This window comes from Podarcis filfolensis, assembly GCF_964270895.1.
Source record: "Podarcis filfolensis genome assembly, chromosome: 1".
In the NCBI taxonomy this organism is placed as follows: domain Eukaryota; kingdom Metazoa; phylum Chordata; class Lepidosauria; order Squamata; family Lacertidae; genus Podarcis; species Podarcis filfolensis.
Window position 1 is genome coordinate 80,639,117 of NC_139604.1, and position 23,265 is coordinate 80,662,381.

At 40.9% G+C, this 23,265-nt stretch overlaps 1 protein-coding gene and 1 long non-coding RNA gene across 4 annotated transcripts in view; one reads left to right on the forward strand and one right to left on the reverse strand.

Moving 5' to 3' along the window:
- LOC310757837 overlaps window positions 1-6,371 on the reverse strand; it is an 89,493-nt gene extending 83,122 nt beyond the window's left edge. Inside the window, exon 1 of the long non-coding RNA XR_014545494.1 lies at window positions 6,216-6,371. This is a non-coding gene — a long non-coding RNA (uncharacterized lncRNA). The remainder of the gene's footprint in view (window positions 1-6,215) is intronic.
- LDLRAD3 (low density lipoprotein receptor class A domain containing 3) overlaps window positions 5,660-23,265 on the forward strand; it is a 113,713-nt gene continuing 96,107 nt past the window's right edge. Inside the window, exon 1 of one of the 3 annotated variants that reach the window (XM_083602672.1) lies at window positions 5,660-5,891. In XM_083602672.1, the coding sequence (XP_083458798.1) occupies window positions 5,858-5,891 (34 nt within the window). In that variant the 5' untranslated portion in view covers window positions 5,660-5,857. The remainder of the gene's footprint in view (window positions 5,892-23,265) is intronic. The other 2 variants (XM_083602673.1, XR_014545288.1) reach the window with 2 other exon arrangements.

Sequence of the window (23,265 nt, forward strand, 5' to 3'; positions counted from 1 at the left end):
TAGGACAATAATGGTCTAATAAGGCTGTAGTAGGGATTACTGAGACTGTGTATATGAGATGCTTTTAACAATAAAAATGGCTGCATGAATGCTAAGCAGGTGGCAGGACTAACCTCCTTGGTCCCATGACTGCCTCTCATATTCTTTGAATGCATGCTGTGTGGGTGTGTGGATGTGAACAGTCCCATTGTTCTGGCTCCACGTAGTCGAACGTGCTCCATAGATATGTATGGTACCTCAGGTTAAGAACTTTGCTTCAGAATGAGAACAGAAATCGTGCTCCGGTGGTGCGGCATCAGCAAGAGGCCCCATTAGCTAAAGTGGTACCTCAGGTTAAGAACAGTTTCAGGTTAAGAACAGACCTCTGAAATGAATTAAGTTCTTAACCCGAGGTACCACTGTATTTTGAAGGGGGGGAAATGAACAAATTCCTATGCCCCACAAATAACCCAGAGATGCATTTTAAATAAAAGCACACATTCCAGTCATGTAAAAACACGCGGGCCGGATTGAGAAGGCGATTGGGCCGCATCTGGCCTTCGGGGCCTTAGGTTGCCTATCCCTGCTTAAGATATTTGAAGATGGCTATCCTATTTCCTCTCAGTTTCCTTTTTTCTAGGCTAAGCATACCCAACTCCTTCAAGCGCTCCTTGTAAGGTTTAGTTTCCAGGCCCTTGATCATCATGGTTTCCCTCTGCACATGTTCCAGCTTGTCAACATCCTTCATTGTGCTCATATTAATGCACGGGGCGGGGGTACATTGGAGTCTGTGTGATTACATGAGTGCATTTCTGTATTTTAGAACTGGAATGAAATCCATATATTTTATCTTAATTCTTTTTTTTAAATCAAGTTTAACCCAGGAATAAGTGTCCACAAACATTTAAGCTAGGATTCTCATGCGAGAAAACTCAGAAAGAGGACGCCACTAGTCCATTACAGCAGTGGGTATCTGCAAACACTTAAGCTTGAGTTCTGCAAGGGGACTTAGCCTCAGAAAAGCCTCTCTGGTGAATCACGGGACCCTCCTAAAGTGCGTGAGATGAGCTAGAGTGGGCTGCTGGAGAAAGTAGGAGTTGCTTCAAACAAAATGGAGTCAGCCACATTCTGTGCACGAAGCAGAATTTCATCAATTACCCCCCCCTTCTCCCCTGAATCCCATCCCTGACTCATCAGAAGGGCTTTTTATGAGGAAAGAGGCTGGAAGAAGGAGGGAATGGGAAAGTGTCCTTGTGTGACCTTCCTTTCCCCCCACAGTTGTTAGAATCAATTATTGATGTCTTTGAGCCTTAGAGATGCTCATTTCAACTCTTGTACATTATAGCATGTTTGACAAGGAGGAAAATGGCATATGGTTACCATGTTTTGAAATGGTATGAATTGTCTTTAAAATCTATCAGAAAATTGAATGGAAGGGGCCCTTTCGGGTATCTTGTACTACAGCCCTACCTCTCTCAAAAATGCACTCTCAGCCCATGGCAGATAAACTTCAAACCTGGCAAGAGATGTCCCTCTTTGGTGCAAAAGTGCTAGCACTTGCACAACACAGCTATTGTGTTTTAATCACATCTAATAGTATTAAATGTAGCTTCATAATAAGCAACAGAGACACTTATAAATTCGGGGTTAGTATTACTTCATCGGATGATGGGAAAGGAGCTATGTTTTGAGACGGGAGGTTCAAGGGAAAGTACCGTATATTTCATTATAGTAAAGGGAACCCAATGGGAATATGAAATATACAGGCATACAATTTAAAAACAATCCCATAGCTAGGGTTTATTTTTCTTTTACTAAAGCTTACACGGCATTCTGTATTTATGTTCTGTCTAAGCTTTAAAAATTAAGATAAGAATTAAGAGTAATTCCAAAAGTGTTGCTTTTGCTCTCTCTCAATGACAGGCTTATCAAGATGTTCAAACTACAGTGTTATTCTGCCTGAAGAGAAGATTTGAAACAAACTTATTGTCCCACAGAGCTCATAGTCCTAGTGGCTAGAATATCTTCTTTATTTTTGGCACTAATTCCTGCAGCGAATAGCCATTTTCAGCTCCAGAAATTAACTGCAAGCACTTGGAATTTAATGACTGATGGGCAAAGCTTCACTCAATCTGTAACAACAACAAAAAAATGCTAGGTATTAAAATAATAATGAAAAACATTCATCCCTCCAAATTATATGAAATCCTCATCAATAAATCTCTAGAACCCAGGCTTCTCAGTTGGCTATATTAAAAATGAATTACACGAACTCAGCTTGTACCCAGCAGTATTTTTCTGCAGATTAGTTGGTGACAGTTTTAAAAACCAGTTGGCAGCTTTAGGCTATTACATAAAGAATTGAGTTCTTGGCTGAAATAAAGTTACTCAGTAGTTTCATGCTCCTGTTAAATGTATTCTGAGGTCTTTTCTGGGAATAAAGCTGTGTACATATGACAGCTTTGCAAAGGCTTGAGGGCGGTATGATAGAGCCACTGCGGGTCATGATTAAAAGCCTCAAGGTGGGACAGAAAAACAGATACCTGTTAAACCTATTTAACTGTGACAGAAAAATAAACATCTGTAACGCAATCATAGTTATGCCTTTTTTATATCTTCATGTGTATGTTTTTTTTTCTTTATCTGTGCGCAAATAAAATTTCTCAAATACATTATCTTTACATACTCTAAAAGACTATCAATTCACTCCTATACTCAGAAGTCCAAATTAGTGTCTTCAATCCATATGTATGGAAGCAGCCTATTTTACATATTATTTATTATTTATTTAGTCAAAACACTTTTATTTCATTTTATAAAGCTGAAGGCAACCTACCTAAAGTTATCAGATTATCTCCCATCCCCAGACCTGCTTAGCTTCGGCAAGGTTGTTAAACTTGTATCACATGTCTTTAGGCTATACCTTGTTAAAATATATTTGGTTTGTGCATTATAGAGACCAGTGGAAAATTACATGAGTGAGTGAGTTTGGTCCACCAGATGTTAACAATTTCATTTGCAGTTCTGCAGAAAGACAAGAGAAATGGTTTAACTATAAATATTAGTACAGTGGTATCTCTGGTTACAAACTTAATTCGGTCCAGAGGTCCGTTCTCAACCTGAAACTGTTCTTAACCTGAGGTACCACTTTAGCTAATGGGGCCTCCCACTGCTGAGCAATTTCTGTTCTCATCCTGAGGTAAAGTTCTTAACCTGAGGTACTACTTCCGGGTTAGCGGAGTCTGTAACCCGAAGTGTTTGTAACCTGAGGTACCACTGAACAGGTTTGATGTAAGACTGGTTTGAGACTGCTATCAAACAGGTTTGATTAGACTGCTGATTAGAATGTTACAAATGCAGTATTTGAACAAACTATAATTGCCTCTTAATAATAAATGATAGCTGGCATTTTGGATTTCTTATATTCCAAAATTATCTGTATTTCCCCTGAATTACAAAAAAAGGGAAAATTTTATGAAAGAAGCGTTGACATTGCTGGGCACATGTACCAGTCTTTTGGAGCCAAAGCCCTAGTCAGTGAGCCTTAAATCTTTAATTATTACTGATTAAAGAAAAAATATATACGTGAAACATAATGAAACTTGGGATGTATCAGATGTATCAGGATTTGGTTCATAAACATTTGGTCCAGATGCCCACACATTAGCTGTGAAAATGCACTGCACATATTTCCTTAACCGTGAACCTTGGGGAATCTGACTACTTTAGACAGACTGTAAATTCACCAAGAGAATTCTGATTGATTAGTTATGATGAAAAACTCCATTACTGGCAGTCAACAAGAGATTCCAGGAAGATAAATGTGAGATCAACAGATGAAGAATGAGAGCAGATATGCTTTTTGACACAGAAGAAAACAAGAGAGATTGGCTGCACTGTGAAAAGGAACAGGAGTGTAGGTTTCATAGGCTCCCATCTCATTCCTGCTTTCAAATGTGCAAAGATACAAAAGCTGGAAAACAAGCATATGATGTGTTTACTCAGAAGTAAGTATGCTGGGGCCTACTAAATATGTGTGCATTATGGGATGGAAACCTCAGTAGCTTGGCTGACTGTTCACATAATTGCAAACCGGATTATGTACTGCTCCAGGGCTTCCTTAAATTGTAATAATAACAAACTGCAGAAAGTAGCAATTGACCAACCTACATTGATGTACAGGAGTTCTGTGGAGTTACAGTCACTCATGAATGGAAACTTGAAGTAACAAAATAAATAAGAAAAGAGTTCAGCACTGTGCTTGTATGCTCCTTCTCTCCCTGACTCCTTCTCAATAATTCAGCACTTTTTCCTGTCCTGACAAAATCAGGTCACCGGGTATCCTTATTAATGAATAATGCATATTTACACAACTAGCCCTGTGTCGGATATCCTGAACAGTCAGGAAACAACAAAAGTAATTCAGTCACAAGAAGGCATACTTTCCATCCTCTCCTGCAAGCATGTTTGTTTGTGTAAGGTATAGCAGGATCATTCTTTTGGCCCACTGTGCTAGAAGCCAGTCAACACCACAATAAAGATAGACTAAGCTTCAGGAATACCTTCCTGATGGTGCAAGCTGCTTGGAACTGACTTCCTTAGAAGGTGGTTGATTCTTCTTCCTTAAAGGTTTGTAAGCAGAGGTTGGATGGCCACGTATCAAGAGCAAAGTTGAAGGTTTGAACCACCTGCTGATGAAGAAAACCAGGGGTTGCCCATACCCCTTCCCCAGCATCTTGAGACACAATTCTCTCTTATTTTGCCACTCATTTTGAATGCTCTCAGCTCTTTTTTGGCATGCTACCCTCTTTTGCACTGGCCCATTTGGAATTTTGGGAAAGTGTGGGGTGTCTCAGTCCCAAAATAGTTGCAGCAGGGGTGCGTGGCTTAACACAACATGACTGCCACCTTTAAAAGAGCAGAAAAGGAGATGGAGCCACATCGGTGAGGAAAAGAGTACTTATATCACCCACCACTGCACTCACTCACAGGAAGAAGCTCTTTGCATCTTTTCTCTGCTCGGCACAAAATAGAGGGTGAATCTAATAACATGTGTGCATGTTTAAGGATGTGCGCAATATAGGAGAGGTCAGTCCAATGCAAATGGCAACTGAGAAGGAAGAGCAAGCAGCCTATTGTGCACTCTGGATTTTTCAGGGGATATTTTGCAGGTTGCATAGGAAGTACTGCATAGGAGACGCCCAGACAAAATGACCTTTGAGATCCCTTTGGTGGCTAGGTAGGTGAACCAGAAGGCAACAGCATTTTGCCTTCCCCAGAGTTCATTTAGTCTCAGGGTTAGCCAGACTTACTCTTAAGTTTCACTGACTTGAGTGGCAAGCTAAGCCTGAACACATTTACTTCCAAGCAAGCTAAGCCTCCACACGTTTTGCTCAGAGGGCAAGCCCCTGAGTCCGGCGGGTGTTACTCCAAAGTAAGCCTGTCCACGGAGACGCGAGGAGGGGAAGCGGAGCGAGCTCGGGGCCCCTTCTCAAACTGGAGCCCTGCTCGGAGCCGGGCAGACGGCGCTCGGGAAACAGGGGCGCCGCGGGGCAGGGCAGGGCGCGGCGGCGGCCGCCTGGGCTCAGGGACGCCGCGAGGGCGGTGCAATGGCACCAAGTAGCCTCGCCACCCTGCGCTCCAGAGGCTGCGCGCGAACGGGAGAGCGAGAGAGCGAGCGCGTAGACGGCAGGCAGGCTGTCTGGTTGGGCGTGAGGGTCCGGCTGCTGGGGAAGGAGGGAGCCTCCCCCTGGCCCTCCTCCCGCTTCCCCCTCCCCGCCCGCACAGCCGCCTGGGCCTGGGCCGGGCTTGGGCCGAGAGGCGGAGGCGCTCGGCAGAGCCTTAAAACTTTCCGGAGCGGCCGTGGCGCTCGGGGGCAATGTGGCTGCTGTGGCTGCTCCTGGGCTCGGCGGGTGAGTCGGCGCCGGGCGCGCACCCACAGGAAGCGGGGAATGGGGGGGGGGCGGGAAATTGCTGGCTGGAGGGCGAGCTGGGGGAAGGGGAGGCGAGCGCGCCGTGGGGACGGACCTGCAGGAACCCCGGAGGACAGCGGCGCCTCACGCCCCCCTCGCTTTAGCATGTCCCCCTCAGGCTGAGGGTGGCGGAGGAGGCGCGGGCTTTGCGAGGGTCCAGGACCCCTCGGTGTGGACTTCGAAAGGGGGGAGAGCCGCCTCACACAAAGCACAACATGCACAGCAACTTGGGAGTGCGTTTGCGTCTACTCTTTCCAGGGTTACCTGGATTTTCTCGGACAACGCTGCTTGGTTGCGATAGCCCCAGATGGGGATAAGTCCCACGATACCAGCTTTCTGGTTTTGTTTGGGGTGCGTGAGTGGTAGAGTTGCTGATTCCTCTCTTCCTCCCCCCAAACTCTTCACCTCAGCTGGAGAGGCAGGCTGGTGACTGGCAGCTCCAGCTCTCCGCTCTGTTCCTTTTAAGTGCTGTAGTTTGTTGATAATTTCTGTAGTGTTTTACAAAGTGCCTTACCACGCCTGTCTCTTCTCACAGTTCAGTTTGTATTATTATTTTTTAAAAAACCTATCAGTCCTGTGTTAGAGAAGGGAGAGCTTCTTGAAGGAATATACAACAACATCATAAAATATTCTACCCCCTACCCCCACCCTAAGCATTCATAGTACAGGGGTACCTCTACTTATGGACGCGATCCGTTCTGGGGTGCCGTTCGCACCCCAAAAAGTCCGTAAGTAGAGCACCGCTTCTGCGTGTGCGCGTGCTGCAATAGAATGCTTCACGTGCGCACACAGCGAAACTCAGACGTATACACTTCCAGGTTTGCCGCATTCGCAACTGAAAAATCCGCAACCTGAACCTAATGCAACTAGAGGTATGACTGTATTCGGAAGGTTCCTTCCCCTGCCCCATTCATTTGCTTAGAACAGTCACATAAGGGGTTAAATGTGACCTTAGTGGCTTCTGGTGTTGGGGTTCTTCACATCTAGCTGTGGTGCAAAGTGTCATGGAGGTCCTGGGGTAAACCTTCATTGTATTTCATAAAAATACACATGGAACCACAGGGCCCTTCTGTCCCAAAGGAGCATCAGGTTTTGGTTGGTGTTTGTGTTGACATTCTCCTTCTCCTTGGAGTTTTGGTTGCAACCTTCCTTTCTGTAGAGATACGCTACTGTGTCTTGAAAGGCCCAACCAGTATCATCAGCTTGACTTTTGATGAGCTTTGATTGGGGTACTTCCATCCAGATCCTCTTCCCTTCTAAGTCAGTTTGGCAGGAGTTAGAAAGGTGATACTCAGCAGCATATCTCTAGGAGAAGAAGTATAGTTGAGGAGAGAGGAGCCAGACATCTCTGTGATACCACATGTTTGGAAGGGTCCAGAAGTCTTCTGCTCCAGCCCCCTGCTGCAAGGCAGGAACTCTTCCTATCCTCTAATTCACCCAAGAAACCCACACCAAAGAGTGATGAAAATAAGACACTGCTTCGGGGTAACTTGGAAGAGGCACTTTTCACAGTGCTAAACAGAGGCCCTTGATACCTGAAAATATGAACTATGTATTAAGTCTTCAAAACCTGGATCAATGCAGCTTTGCATCTCCACTTCTAGCAGGAGATACAGATGTTGTAAGAACACATAATTTAGAACACTTGATGCAGAGGAATTACTCTAATGCTGTTTTTTCTTTATAACACTTGAAATTGTGGAGCCCAACTCAAAACAAAATGAACTTTCTGACAGCATAAATACTTTCAAAGAAACAATTCAAAATGTCTTTCAGGTTGAATTGAACACAGGTTCAAATGCCATTTCTGTTTACTAGATTTAATGAAAATGCTAGCAAAATGTCTGTGTTCTAAGGATCTTATTTATCACACTCCCCCCCTCCCCCAATTAAAGCATTTCACACAACTCTGCAACTATACATAAAATGTGCCCACAGTGGGAACTGGGAGAATTCTATCAAAACTAAGCAAAGTTGGTGGTGCTAGACATAAAACTCTCCTCTTTTTTTTTTTGCCCTGACTGCACAACACATCATTCCATCTTGGATTTTCCATTCTCATCTAAGCTGAGTGATTTATCTGCTGTCTATTTGTATTTAATAATAACCATGTGTAAATAGTAATACTTTGCTGCAGTAGATGTTGGCAGAAGATGCTGTGGGTGTACAAAGGATTTTGCTGTAGCAACTCTGCGATTTTAAAAAGTGTTTGCAAAGCTCATATACAGTTCTTTATGAGCTTCCCCATATAATATTAGGAGTGCTTTATCTCCAGATGCATTGATGTCACATTAAGTTGCATTCTTTGCTTTCAGTGTCATACAGTAGTTTTACCATTGCAAGCAGCATCTCCACCTGTTGCTGTACAAGCAAAAATGACACACATTTATTAACCCTTTTTTACCATTTAAATATTTCATATTTGAAAATTGTTGTTCTTTGACTCGTGTAAGTACAGTGTTCTGCTGGATAAGTTCAGCAAACAGAAAAGTAGCACTGGGAGGACTGTGCCATTTGCTACACCATGTTTGTAGGAGTACTGAGAATTTCACAGCTGTCTTGTATTTTCCCAGGGGCATCACCTGGGCTTTATTCACTGGAAGCATTTGTACACATCAATAGAATTTGGCTTTGGTCAGTCTTGTGGTCTTCTAATCTCCAAGTTGTCTCACTCTTACAGCCTGTGTTAACTTGAGCCTTGGGGTCAGTTTATATATTATGGCTGCCACTGTTGTCATATTGGAAATACATTTCTGTGCAGCAGCTTGCTATGCTGTTGGGTGATTTTTAAAATGTCATTTGAGAGCTCTCTCCCCCCCCCCCCGCAAAAAGCGTGGTGCTTGGGAGGGGGATAATACATTCTGTGTGGAAAGTTGTTGTGTACATAACTCTCATGACATGGTCAGGCCAATGGAAGTTATACAGTGGGTGGCCACAATGTGCAAAATGGCCTTTTAAAGAGTCAGGTCCTGCATAACTCTCCAGGGACCCTTTAACCCAGGGTTGCCTTACTTTTACACACTTGTTTATTGCGGCCTTGTACGTAATTCCACAGAACTTGCTAGTCTGCTGGCAGAGGAGTGTTGGAGAGCTCCGACCCTTGTGCAGCAGACCACTGCCTTTTTGTCCTGGGAGCAAAGGAGGAATGGAGTGTTTTGCTCACCTGCATGTACCGGTAGTTCCTTGCACTCACTTGGTGTGCAATTCATCAGTTGCTAGGAATTGCAAGTGAAGATCGAGCGTTGTTGCACTTATGTTCTGCTTGCAGACTTCTCGTAGGTTGGCTGTTGTAAGAACGGGATTCTAGACTAGATGGACCCTTTGGTCTGACCAGTTGAGCTCTTCTTATATACCAAGTTAGTGCTTCAACACAGGACTTGTAGTGCTGAAGATATTCTGGAGAAGGCTAGTGTATTTCTGGTTTGCTGTTGTTATGAATAGAAAACCTGCAACATAATAACGAATGATATCCCTACCATTTCAGGAACAAGTGTTTATTGAAATGGTGGTTGTTATTTAAGAACCTGTTATTAACAGATGTATGTGGACACTAGGAAGTGTTACTTATTATCTTTGAGATAGCAAGATTTTCAAAGTTTAGTTGCACACCTCTAGATTGTTAGGGTTTTGCATCCTTTCAGTATATAATCTAAACATCACACAGGAAAGCTCTGACAGGTAAGAGAACTGAGATCTCCCATGCTGGTAAAATTATTTTTCCAAAAGATTAGCAGGAATATATAATTGGCTAGATAATGATAATGATTTGCTTTGATGTTCATTAATGTAATGGATTAATACTTAATTGACCCTCACTGGAAAACAAAAACATTATTGGGTAATAAATCAGAATGTCAGGATAAAAAATAATAATGAAATGTACAAATACAAGTTGCCATATTGCTAATGAAGGACAGAACACTTTTTACAATAGTGGGCACTTGTTTGTCAAAATCTGAATACAGGCTGAGGGTTCTTTTTGCATCTTTGATGTAGGTATGAATTTATTGTGTGTATGATACCTGTAGGCATTGTGACAAAGTGTCTGTGTAAAATATTTTTAAGAACCTAAAACCTTGCTTTGTGTAGCTGTGCCTGTTGCTACATAGCTCCTTGATGGTTAAGTGGTGGAAAAGAGAGAGAAGGACCACCACCACCCCTTGATCAAATTTAGTTTTCCCCAATAACTGTCACATAGTTGGGATCTTTAGGAACTTATATCAGACATTTGGTCCCATGGTTCTCTTTAACTCCTAAAAATGAAGCAAACAACCATGAAACGTATGCTGTTATAAACATTTGGATTTCACACACTACAGATAGCTTTCTTTGGCTGCATTGAGATGAATACCCACTGTGATCACAAGTTCCTTCCTCTTCAGTTCCCTCTGATAAACAGGACTTTATTCATTGCTTTCTTTCTTTTTGTCATTATGTCTGAACTATGGTTTGAACAACCCCTCCTAATCAGGATTGCTAACTGTGGCTATTAAGTTCTGCAAAACAAAATCTCAAATACTAGTTTCCAAGTTCCAGATCTTATTCACCGCAGTATTCTGAAAAGTATAAAGTAATCAGGATTGTAAATGCAGAACGCAAAGATGAATGAGAGAAATTAACATTGGGGTGGGGGGTGGGGACAAGGCTTTCCAGTTTCCCTGCACACATATCAGTACAATCACTGTAAGAGAATTAAATATACAAATTTACCTTGGAGTTAAAATCTATTTAATATGGGTAACTTCCAAAACTAATTCTTGAATTATTATGATACATGCAGTTTAACTTGAAATGTAATATCAGCTTCTGCTTTATTTTTCTAGCTCTACTTTATTACTAAAGGGTGATTTTGTTTTCAATACTAGTCTTCGTTTAACAAATGAAAACAGCTTTCCTTGTTTTTAAACATTATGTAGTACAGTAGGAAGTTTTTGACCCAAACTGATTACAGACAAGCAAGGAAACACCCAATTAATTCTACCCACTCCCCAAATCTCCTTCAAGAAGAAGCCTGTGCTTGGTGAATGGGAACCATACCACTGAATGTTGAGAAGTGTACGTTCATTTGTGAAGGCCTTTTATTTGTGTTTGATCATTGCATAAGGTAGTTGCATATAGTTCTCAAATGGAGGATACATAAACATAAGAATAAAATATGATGTTTGGACTCATTTGTGTCATGTAATAAAATACTGAGTACTTTATTTGTATATCATAATAAATTAAGGAGATAAGTTAAAACAAGGGAATAAACACCTAATTCAAAATAGCTTCCAATTTCTCATCTACAGGTGAAACTTGAAAAATTAGAATATCGTGGAAAAGTTCATTTATTTCAGTAATTCAACTTAAAAGGTGAAACTAATATATGAGATAGACTCATGACATGCAAAGCGAGATATGTCAAGCCCTTATTTGTTATAATTGTGATGATAATGGTGTACAGCTGAGGAAAACCCTAAATTAACAATCTCAGAAAATTAGAATATCAAATGAAATCAGCAAAACAAGGATTGCAAATAGAGCAATATTGGACCTCTGAAAAGTAGAAGCATGAATATGTACTCAGTACTTGGTTTGGGCCCCTTTTGCATCAATTACTTCCTCAATGCAGAAGAGCTGAAGGCTGCTATTGAAGCATCCTGGTCTTCCATAACACCTCAGCAGTGCCACATTATTAATTTGGGTTTTTCATCAGCTGTACGCCATGATCATCACAATTATAACAAAGGCTTGACATATCTCGCTATGCATGTCATGAGTCTATCTCATATATTAGTTTCACCTTTTAGGTTGAATTACTGAACTTTTCCACAATATTCTAATTTTTTTAGTTTCACCTGTAATCAGGCAAATCTTAGGGCTATGGAAACATATTTAGGCCACAGCTTAGTAGTTTAAGTGTCTTTCCTAATGAAGAAACCAGGCATATATTATGATTAATAATATGTCATCAACATAGCGTATCCTTAGTAGGTTTATACCTTCCTGGTACTACAACTATTGTTGCTGAGTTTGTCAAAATACAGCCAGAGACTTAATTCAAAAACACATGCAAACAAATCACCAGTGTTGCAAAGCATTGCCTATTCAAGGGCTCTTCAAAAGACAAGTGGAGATTTGCCTGGAGAAAAAATGCAATGTTATTGCACTGTTAAAAGTTTGCAGGCATTCCACCTGGCTTCCTGCTGTTTTCCACATAGGAATGCTTATGTTGAAATTGTGCTTTTTTTTCTTGTTTCCCTTTACTAGCCAATGTTTGTGCTTCTCACTACATTCAGGGCAACAAGAGTTGTATCCTGCTCAGAAAAAACTAGACTAGATTATAACTTCACTGTGTTATGGAACAGCGTTGTATCAACAATCTGTGATGGAAGGGGAAGTAATGTGATATTGCTGCTGTTGCTTATGAATGAGCAAGTGAAAAATGAGTAGCACCTCTACTTCGTTTTCATAATGTAAGAACACAGGAGTAGTAGATGAATAAATGTGCTGCTAAGCAAGTTGGCAGTGACTGTTTCTTTGAATAACATGACAATGTAGGTGTGCACTATGTCAAATGTAAACCAGTATTTTTTGGAAACGTGCTTTGATTTATATGCACAGATAGGAAAGATTAGTACTTTCCATTCTAGGTACTGCATTGTACACCTAAACAGCCACTGGTGAAGTTTCTCTATACATAAACATTTGCAATAGGTATAAAAGATTTGGAAAGGTTGGACTTTTTCAAGTTACTAATATGTACTGGGCACCAAATGGATCCTTACGTAGGGCAGACAGCTGCATGTGTTGGACTCAAATAGCCAGTAGTCACGTTTTCCTGATTCTCATGGGAATTCCTGGTTACCTACATAGACTGGCTAAGAAGTTTTGATGCATAAGACAAAAACTCTAAATGGTGGTTAGAAATATAATTACAGGCACCTCCCACCCCCTTATGCACATTCTACTTGCTCATGGCCGCTTTTACACAGGCCGCCACGAAATAAATAAATAGATAAATCACTTTACATTATTTCAATTTTGCATGCAGGTGCCTGGAATGTAACCCCTGTGTAAGTCAGGGGGTATCTGTATAATATATTAAATAACTTTCAGCTTGCTGCCGTTATGATAGCATAGAATTTGATCCCAAATTTGGTCTACCTGCCTACCAGTAGAAACTGCTCTGACCTAACCTCTTAGGTGCCTGTTGCAGGAGAAGTTAGGTGCAGGAGAAGTTCAGTGACAAAGCTGTGTAAAGCAAGCTTTCTAATTCTGCCTATGCAAACATTTTAGTTCTGAGACTCTTCCCAGGCCAGCCTGCAGCTCTCAGACAGTGACTGAAGTGTAGCGACTTACAGACACAGGGCTGCCATGCACTTTTATGTACACTGACATGTAGGACAGATAGTCACATATTTTGTAGGGTTATTATGTCTTTTGTAGTACTTAAGCATAGCAAAATCTGTGCCTAGGTAAAATGTAGAATGTATGTTTCAATGTTAAAAATGGCATTTTAACAGTTGCAGGAAAGGTTTTGCTTCATGCCAAGTGAAATGAATTTTGCAGGCCCCTGGTTTGTCATCGTTCAGGTCTCCTGTTTCAGTGGTATTCTCTTTTCAGTGAGTGAGTGGTTTGTTAATAGGCACTTAGAGCAGTGTGTTAAAAGTTAGATTTGACAGCAATTTCAGTTCAGGCAGAGAGACCATCAGCTTCTGTGTATCAAAAGTTTAGAGTTACTTAAAAAAGAAGAAAATTAAAAAGAGGATGTTTGTCTTGGCAAAAGGGTATGATGAAATATATTTCTACCGAAATATATTTTAATGTATTGAAACAGGAGACATGATTTTAAAATAGTTCACCAGTGCTATACCTCCAGACCGCCTACTGACCTTTAACTTAAATAGACCATGGGAAACTTTACAGGCTAGCATCATTTGTCATTAATAGCAGTTGGATGGGCTATCTCTTTTACTGCTGAGAAAAGTCTTGTGCTTTTCTCCTTCCTCCATCTAACAAGCCCTTGACTGTGAAGTACTGTTTTTAATTGACTCTGAAGGGAACATGCTATATTGAGGGAGATTTTGAGGCATATGTTTCTGGTCAGTGAACACCCAGCAAAGTAATGTGGCGGAGTTCTTCTGAGATTGTATCACTTCATATAACTACTGCTCATTACAGTTTTACCAGTGCAATTTTCCCATAAGAAAATTCCTGTTTATTTGTCAATTGGAAATAAACATTTGTTACAGACAACTCTTTGATAACTCTAGCTTTTTATGTCCGGGGCATTCAAAAAGCACAAACCTCTTCCTCCATTATTCTTGTGGTCTGAAAAGGTTCTGTCCCAGAAGAAATCTTCACAATGAGATTTGGTTCGAATGTATAGATTCTTAGTCTTTTTAAATCTGGAAAATTGGGCTTAGGGAGTGCATTACCTATTCATCAGTTTTCCATGATTTGCAAATGCTGAAGTCTTCAGGCAATTGCAAGCAGTAGGAATTGTAGGTGAAATCTAACATTGCATGAATACTTCCCCCCAGCCCTCAAAAGCAGATTCTGTGGGCGCACAGAGGATGTAGTGAGGAAGCGTAGAAGGGGAAGTCCTATTCTGTGGGTGGAAGTTTGTTCTGCAAGCAGGTGGACACAATTGGATATTGCCCTTTGCAAGTACTTATGAAAAGCATTTCTTTGGCTACTAAACCTAGAGTGTTGGCTTCCATATATGCTGTCATTTCTGGAGGTTTTGCTGAAATCAGTGGTAGTCAGGAAAAAGTGATTAGCATTTCAAATGTTCTTCCCTTGGCACAGGGGGAAATGGTGATAACTGGCCTTTTAAAAAAGAGCTTTTGCTACCATAGACTTAAAGCTGGCACATCTAGTCATTCCTTCTTGTTAATTTGCTTAATTTGCTTCTTTATGTATACACTTTATTTGAGCGTTTTTTGTTAGCGAAAGGCATCTATACAAATTATGGTGAAACACATAATCTAATCAGAATGAGTTTCTAGAAGATTCCTAATAGGACTTTTGAATACTTGCCAAGAGAGTTTTTAGGCTTTCTAGTAAATTTCTTAAATAGACCCGCTGGCCTGTTGGTTGTTTGAGAGCCCTCAGGTTAATATTGGGGTCCTTGCTTTCCAATTTCTAAAAACCATCAGTGTAGAGATATCTGGTTCAGTGGATATTATTATGTAATTAGCAGAGTCAAACTATATGTGAAAACTGAAGCAGCAGCTTTGATCACTCTGACAGTATGGTGAGTGCAAACTGAGGTTGAGCGGAGGTGTTGCTTGCCCATATAATTTATTAATTGTTTCCTTGGCTGCCGTCCTTCGTGTATTCTCCAGAGGAATGTTGCTTTTAGTCAGCACACTGATTTGTATAACTTCTAAACCAACTTAATTTTATTGTGTGTAGCACTTAAGCTGCATCTCTTAGTTGCTTTTTGAGGCAGGGAAAATTAGGGATTTATTTATTTCAAGATTTGTATGGTGCTTTTCAGGGCAAAGTCTCCCAACAGTGTTGAGCAGTATACATAACACACGTATACGTGGCCTTACCTATTTAAACATGATATTCCATGCCATGGTGCTTATCAAGGCAGACTGCATGATTTAGGGGCCCTGGGGCACATGTAATAGCAACAGGTGAGTTGGCATCCAATGCCATCTAAAACCATCAGTACCTCTAACACTCAATACCTGAAGTCAAGCCTGCCAATTCTTTACCATTTGAGTGAACAACTGCTCTGGTTCTTACTTGACTTACTTTATACTGGCCATTTGGAACTTTTCACTTCTGCCCAGATCATTTTGAGTCAGGACCCTTCCCAGGGCCGGGATACATAGCAGCAGCAACAGGAGTGTAGAGTTGATACACATTAAAGGTAAAGGGACCCCTGACAGTTAAGTCTAGTCGTGAAGGACTCTGGGGTTGCGGTGCTCGTCTCGCTTTACAGGCCGAGGGAGCTGGAGTTTGTCCACTCCGCAGGCAGTTTTTCCGGGTCATGTGGCCAGCATGACTAACCCGCTTCTGGCAAAACCAGAGCAGCGCGTGGAAACGCCGTTTACCTTCCCGCCGGAGCAGTACCTATTAATCTACTTGCACTTTTTGGGGTGCTTTTGAACTGCTAGGTTGGCAGGAGCTGGGACTGAGCAACGGGAGCTCACCCCGTCCACCACCGACCTTTTGATTGGCAAGCCCAAGGCTCAGTGGTTTAGACCACAGCGCCACCCGCGTCCCATGATACACATTGAGATCATGTTACTGTTGTTATTTAATTAACGCTATTACCCACCCTTCGCCAAGGTGGTCCCAGGGCAGTTGAAGCAATTTAAAACTCAGAGTTTAAAACAGCTAAAACAAATTACAGCCACAGGAATAGGGTTGGTCATGAACCCACCCCCTCCTCTGCTGTAACTGTATCAGTTTTAAAGAATAAAATATAGGAGCATAAATGAATATAGAATACAGTAGGGGTGGGAGTGACACATGTTTTTATGGATTCTTTTGTTGATTTCATTCTCATATGTTTTATAGTGCCTTGATATGTTTTTTATGAAAGTGTGAATTTTAAATGCATAAATAAAAAAAATACTTCCCACCCACATTGCATTTTGTATTAGCATAGCCAGAATGTAGTAATTTTTGTCTACCACAATTTTCTTATGACTGCAGAAAGAGCCCTTTAATGCCAGATTTGCACAGTTACATATGTCATAACTGCAACTTGATTTGTGAAATTGTTATAATGGAAACAGTCTTGTCCTGCAGGCACAATGCCTGATAAATTTTGTCTCTGCTGCCAAGTGAAGTGTAAGGCTTATCATTGGATTACTTCCACTTTTAATAGGCCATATGACTTAGAATTATAGAGTTGAAGAGTTGGAAGTGACCACGTGGCTCATCTAGTACAATCCCCTGCAATGTAGGAATATTTTGCCCAGGGTGGGGCTCGAACCCATGACCCTAAGATTAAGAGTCTCATGCTCTACCAAGTGAGCAAGGCTAATGATAATAATAAGAGTATTATTATTGCCACCCTGGGCAGCTTCCAGCAAAATACAAAAACATAATAAAACCTCAAACATTAAAAACTTCCCAATACAGGGCAGCCTTCAGATGTCTTCTAAAAGTTGTGTAGTTATTTATCTCCTTGCCATCTGATGAGAGGGTGTTCCACAGGGAGGTTGCCGCTGCCAAGAATGCCCTCTGCCTGGTTCCCTGTAACTTCACTTCTTGCAGTGAGGAAGCTGTCAGAAGACCCTTGGAGGTGGACCTCGGTGTCTGGGCTGAATGATGGGGGTGGAGACTCTCCTTCAGGTATACTGGGCTGAGGCTGTCTAGGGCTTTAAATGTCAGTACAGTGGTACCTCGGGTTACAGACGCTTCAGGTTACATACGCTTCAGGTTACAGACTCCGCTAACCCAGAAATAGTACCTCGGGTTAAGAACTTTGCTTCAGGATAAGAACAAAAATTGTGCTCCAGCGGCACGGCAGCAGCAGGAGGCCCCACTAGCTAAAGTAGTGCTTCAGGTTAAGAACAGTTTCAGGTTAAGAACAGACCTCCGGAATGAATTAAGTACTTAACCTGAGGTACCACTGTACCAACACTTTGAACTGTGCTCGGAAACATACCGGGAGCCAGAGAAGATTCTTTAGGACCGGTGTTATACGGTCCCGGCCGCCATTCCCAGCCACCAGTCTAGCTGCCGCATTCTGGATTGTTGTCACTCCTTTGGTGAACAAGTGGTACCAGGGATTACTCCTAAAACAGCTAAGGGGGAACCAGCTAGGAAACAGAGGCTAAAAGCATGACTTTGTACATTGAAAGCAGATGACAACTTTCTGAAATCCAGTCACGGTTCTTCAGACAGCTTGAAAAAAGTGCCACAAACTGTGATTATTTCTAAATCTCTGACCATGTACACCCATTTTCTTCAATGAAAAAGTGCACTGAATGTACCAGACTTTCCCTTTTTAAAAGAAAATAAGGACGTTATCTGGTCCAGAGCTCTGGGTTGACAGATCATTCTTAAGAGAGTGATCAAATTAAAACAGTAACCTACAGCATCTTTGCAAATTCAGATTTTGGAAGCAGTCACACCCACTTAACAATAATGTGATGGGTGACTCAAAGCATTAGGTGTGCAACCAGAAGCTATTGTGAATTCCAGAATATGATTGCTTGGAGAAGTAAGCAAAGTGAACTCATTCCAGACCTGGGCGTTTACCTGTAAAACATATGTTTCCCAGGATTAAGGCAAGAATATGTGACTGACTTGTGCTTGCAAAACTCCATAGATCTAATTGAATGAACAAAGAAAACTTGGGGGCAAAAGAATTAAAATGCTTCCAATGTTACATTAGTCTGGCCCAAACTATCTTCTTTAGTGTAGTTGCTGCAAAATGATTGACAAAATAGATTTTGGCAAGGAAATTGGTGCAGGCTTCTCTCTTGGCACATGCTGGGTCTCTACATCTACTAGGGTAATGTATGGGTGGAGTACTGTGAAATGACATGCAGCAATATCCTACAGTCAAAGAAATTAGAGATGGAACATGTCTGGTTTATCTTGTTAATTTCCTTCCACAAAGAAAAATTCTTTGTGCATTGTGCAATGCAGATTATTAGGGCTGGCAGCTTTCAATGTCTACCATAGTATCTTTTAATCTTTCTTTATTTAAATGAAGGTGCAGCTTTGTTTGTGGAAAGTAAAAGAAAAAAGAAAAAAAGGTGACTTAACATGAATAGCTCCCAGCCATTACTGAATGCACATGTCATATATTTTCATTGTTTGCTGTGCATTTGAACCTGGAGTCTAGCCCCAGCTCTCACCCTAACCTTTAGGGAAAAGGAGTGGGTGGGATGTTTGTAGCAGACATTTCTTAAGCTGAAATGACCTAAACTAAATATATTAATAAATCCATTTGAAATAAAACGTGCGCTTGAAAACAGTTAAATTTTATTTTCAAACATCCCTTATAGCCTTATAAATGGGTTTATACAGTGGACTCTGGTTTGTATGGTCACTAAGTGCTTATATTCATGGACAGGAAGGAGCCTGATCAAATCCTCAGGCTTGCATGCTGCCCTCGCCCCAAAGTGTTTTGAAACAAACTTGGATTAGTTTAACAAGCCAGTTTTATAACCCATGGCTTGAAGCTGACTTGCTTAAAAATTTAGTAGCTTGTTTTAAACCACAGTCTTTTACTCCTACCTGGCAACTAGGATTCTGTGAAGGTAAAAGAAAACACTAGTGTAGTCCTTCTCCCAGCCACAAGGGAGGAGAGAGAGGCTTTGCTTAGGTTCCATTTATCCTGTGCACTAAGTTCTAAACTGTGGTTTAGTATTATCCGTGAAACAACATATTTCCATCAATTTTACTGGAGTATTAACATTGTCCATTTGTGTCTCTTATCCATTAGCACTGTGTCCCTTTTCGCATATAAGGAGCTCAGTTGGCATCTTGTTTTTAAGAATGAAATGGAGAAAGAGAACAGCCCAGTAACCAAAGGATGCCATTGCTGTGTTGCATGTTAAAAGCTGTGTCACTTGGAATGACATGCCCAAGTATTGGACATAGGCTACCCCAGAATCATTCCCCCCTGCTGACTGTTTCTTCTGGAGAACTTTGAAGCTTGTGTTTGGGAGAAGGATATATCAGGAAGGAAGGGGAAATTACCATTAGCTACTGTTTTTAAGCCCCTTCTGAATGTGAAGGCATTCTTCTTCAAAAGATTTGCTCGTTTAAATGCTTGTTTATGTACTTGGTCACACCAGCACAACTTCATTATCAACAAAGAAGTCATACCAACTTGAAAGTGGTGTAACTAACAGGGATTCTGGTCTGAAAAAGACCTCAAATAATTGCTTGCTTAATTTCTATTCCACTCATCGGAATGGCAGAGCTTTCATGTTGCTCTCTTTTTTCACTCTTTTGTTGTGCAATGTTTATTTAGATAGGGTGTTGCTTGATTTTTATCTCCCCAGTGCAGAACTATTTACACCAAGTTTTTAAAAAGTGCTTGAACATGATTCATAGCTGTTAGCAAAGGGTTTTTGCTGGCAGGGTGTCGTTCATAAAGATGTGTCTTCAAGGTTGGCAGTGTAACCTGGGTCATGTTGTCAGTCTGAAACCTCTTCATTTGCTTAGTCTGGACTTACTTATTTGTTCAGCTTTAACACTGCTCTGTTACACAGTGTTTTCATGAGCAGTTCCCGAAAGATTTTTAAAAACAACAATACAGTCAACAACGTGAAATTTACAATAACAATCAACAAATAAATGTGACAGGGATTAAAACAACTCTCCAGTTGAAAAGCCAATTCTCTCATTGAAAAGCCAACTCAGTTAACAGTTTAAAAGTTAAAGTGATGGTGAATTTCATAAATGTTGCATTGCTATGGAGAAGGCTCTTAAAAGTCACATGCTGTATTTTAGTCAACAAGCCAATTTATGATAGAGTATCTTGGGACAAATCTGGGAGGAAAGGGGGTATTACTTCAGATAATCGTGACCTGGGTTTTGTAGAACTTTTAAGGACCAAAACCAGGATTTTGAATCGATCCTACAAACAAGCAGGTAGATTATTTAGGGCTTGTGTTAATGTAAGCTCTGTGAATGACTAGTTAAAATCCTGGCACTCAGTTCTGGACCAGTTGTAGTTTCCAGATCGTCTTGAAAATCAGCCTCATGTATAGTCGATGGCAGTAATCCAATGTTGAGGTTGCCAAGGAATGGATTAAGGAGACCTGATCTTGATGGAGGAGAAGACAGCTATAAGACTGTCAAAGCTGGAAGAGGGTGTGCTTGCCTATACAGCTGCCAGCTAGGAATATAGAAGCATGGCTGTGTAAAGGAGAACACTCAAGGTTGTAAATCAACTTCAGGAAACCAGATTGAAATGGATGCAGAAGTGGGTATGAAACCAGATTGACATGAAGCCTGAAACCAGATTGAAACTGATAATAAGTATTCAAAAGAATCCACCACCTCTAAGTTGCTTGCTCCAAGGGTATATAAAGACTTGTCAGCAACCCTGTGGATCTAAACAGTCCAGGAAAGAGTGCTTTAGGAATGGCCATGTTACAGCTTCCTTAAGAGGTGCAGGAAGTCCTCACCTCATTGTGCAGGTAATAACACTAATGGCCTTGGCCCACCTCGTTGATAAGGAAGAACATATATTCTGAGCACAGGTGGCTAGTTGAACCATTCCAAGAAGACTATCTGTATCCTTAAGTTTACAGTACTGTATCTCCAAGCCAACCAAACAAAAGCAATGAGATAGAACCAGGGATGGCTCCTGTACAGAGGCATCACCTGAGATCTAGCTAACAGTTGAGAGTCCTGTGGACAACAGGGAGTTCAGCCTGGATCAAATGTGAAGGATTGTATCAGTAAGGTATTTGGCAAGTATCTCATTGGAATACAAATCATCAGCCTAATCATAAGAGAGTCCAGGATTAAGCAATGTAAGGATGGCTTGGGACTCCAGTACCAATAAGGTACTCTTTGCACACGTAAATACGCATGCTGCTATATAATCTTTGGAGGCCTTCAACTCCCGTCTCATAACTTTTAAGGAAAAGGTTTTTTCAGTAGTGCGTTGTTTGTGTAATGTTCTACTATTCCTGAGCTACCTTCAGGAACAAGCAAAGACTTTAAAAAAAAAAGTTATCACAGGCCATTTAGCATCTTTAAGTATAACACAATTTAGCATCTTTAAATATATTTAGCACCCTAAAAGAAACATCTTTATGCAGTTCTGCATAGTCAGATTATCAAGGATTGTTTTTCATTATGTCCAGCAACTGGCTAAAATGGGCAGCTAGTATGCTGTGTAAGCCTCTTGATTGCTACTAATGTTTTAAACTGAAAATTTAATTATTTTTAATATATCTTGCTCTTCTGTATGTATCTAGAGTGGTGATTTGAACTCTTCTCATTATTCTCTGGGTTTCTCTGTAATAGGCTGCATAAAGAAACCATTTTGTTTATTCACAGCCATGCAGAATCCAGATCCCATAATTGTTGGTGATAATGGGACATTGGTGTGTTCCTCAACTGTAAGGCTCCTCTATGCTTCTTTAAAGGAGGTACTATTCAGCTGAATATTCTAGCAATAACATTCTTCAATATTAAAGAGCCTTTGGGATGCTTTTCTGCCTAAGAACAATGCACAGCGTTTTATTCTGGTGTTGCTTTTCTGTCATCTATATGCTGCACCTACATTTTATGAGGTGTTAATCAGGAAGATGGCGACACGAATGGTTAATGCAGTGAGACGTTCTTTTGCTGCATGTTTAACTTCCTGAGTCAGGAATACGTATGTAGATTATTCAAGTGATGAGCATATAACTCTGTCTCCACTGTATGTTATAGAGTATATTGCATTTGAACAGAGGGAAATTAATTGCTTATAAGAGGTTAGGAAGATGGTGGGAAAACCTATAACCATTTATCAAGTTCAGTAGCGTTAGTGAGCTTTATAAATCTAAGTTACACAAATTATATTTATTCTTTAAGCTTCACACATTCATCATGTTCCTTTTTAAAAACAAGTCTCTCATCCATACAAATGCTCTGTAGTTTCAAGCAGTGTTATTCAGTGTAGGGCCCTCCTGGTATTTGCTTCTGCTTTATTTAAATGGAAGCCTATGCTGCCAACATAATGGACAACAGCAACGTTCAGTCCTTAGGAAAAATACTCCAGTTACATGACCATTAATAGCTAAATGATTAATGCAGTGTGTCTTGCAGAGGAAGCTTCTTGACTGCTGGGTATCCTCTTACATTTGGCACGTTAATAGCTGGGAGCAGAGGAACTAGGTGAGAAGCCTTCTAATATGAGCAGGTCTCTGATTCTGAGCTGAGTACAAAGATTGCTATTTCTGTATAGACATATTTCTATAAAATTATGCTTTCTGATGACGCAACAAGTGGGATAGATGTGGATACAGAAATGGAACATTATGTTCCTCAGTATCTGTCATTGATCCTGTGCAGAAGTTAATGAAACTTGGATTAGGTAAGAGACACTTACTTTGGAAAATGGGAACGGCTGCCATTTCAGATAATGTGACATTGTGATGAGGACCAACAACTTCTTCCTTGTGAATCCTAAACAATGCTGCATATTTCCCCTTGCTTTAACAATTAGTGAAACCATCCTGTTTAGCTGATGTGACAGTGTGTCACAGAGCATTAGCATTTACAGAGATGAGATCCTCACCCTTTGGGAAGTTACCCTAAAGGCATAGGAAAGAGAAAAATAATCTGCCTTGATAGATGGTTTTCATTCAGACATAAAGGCCCAGTTTGG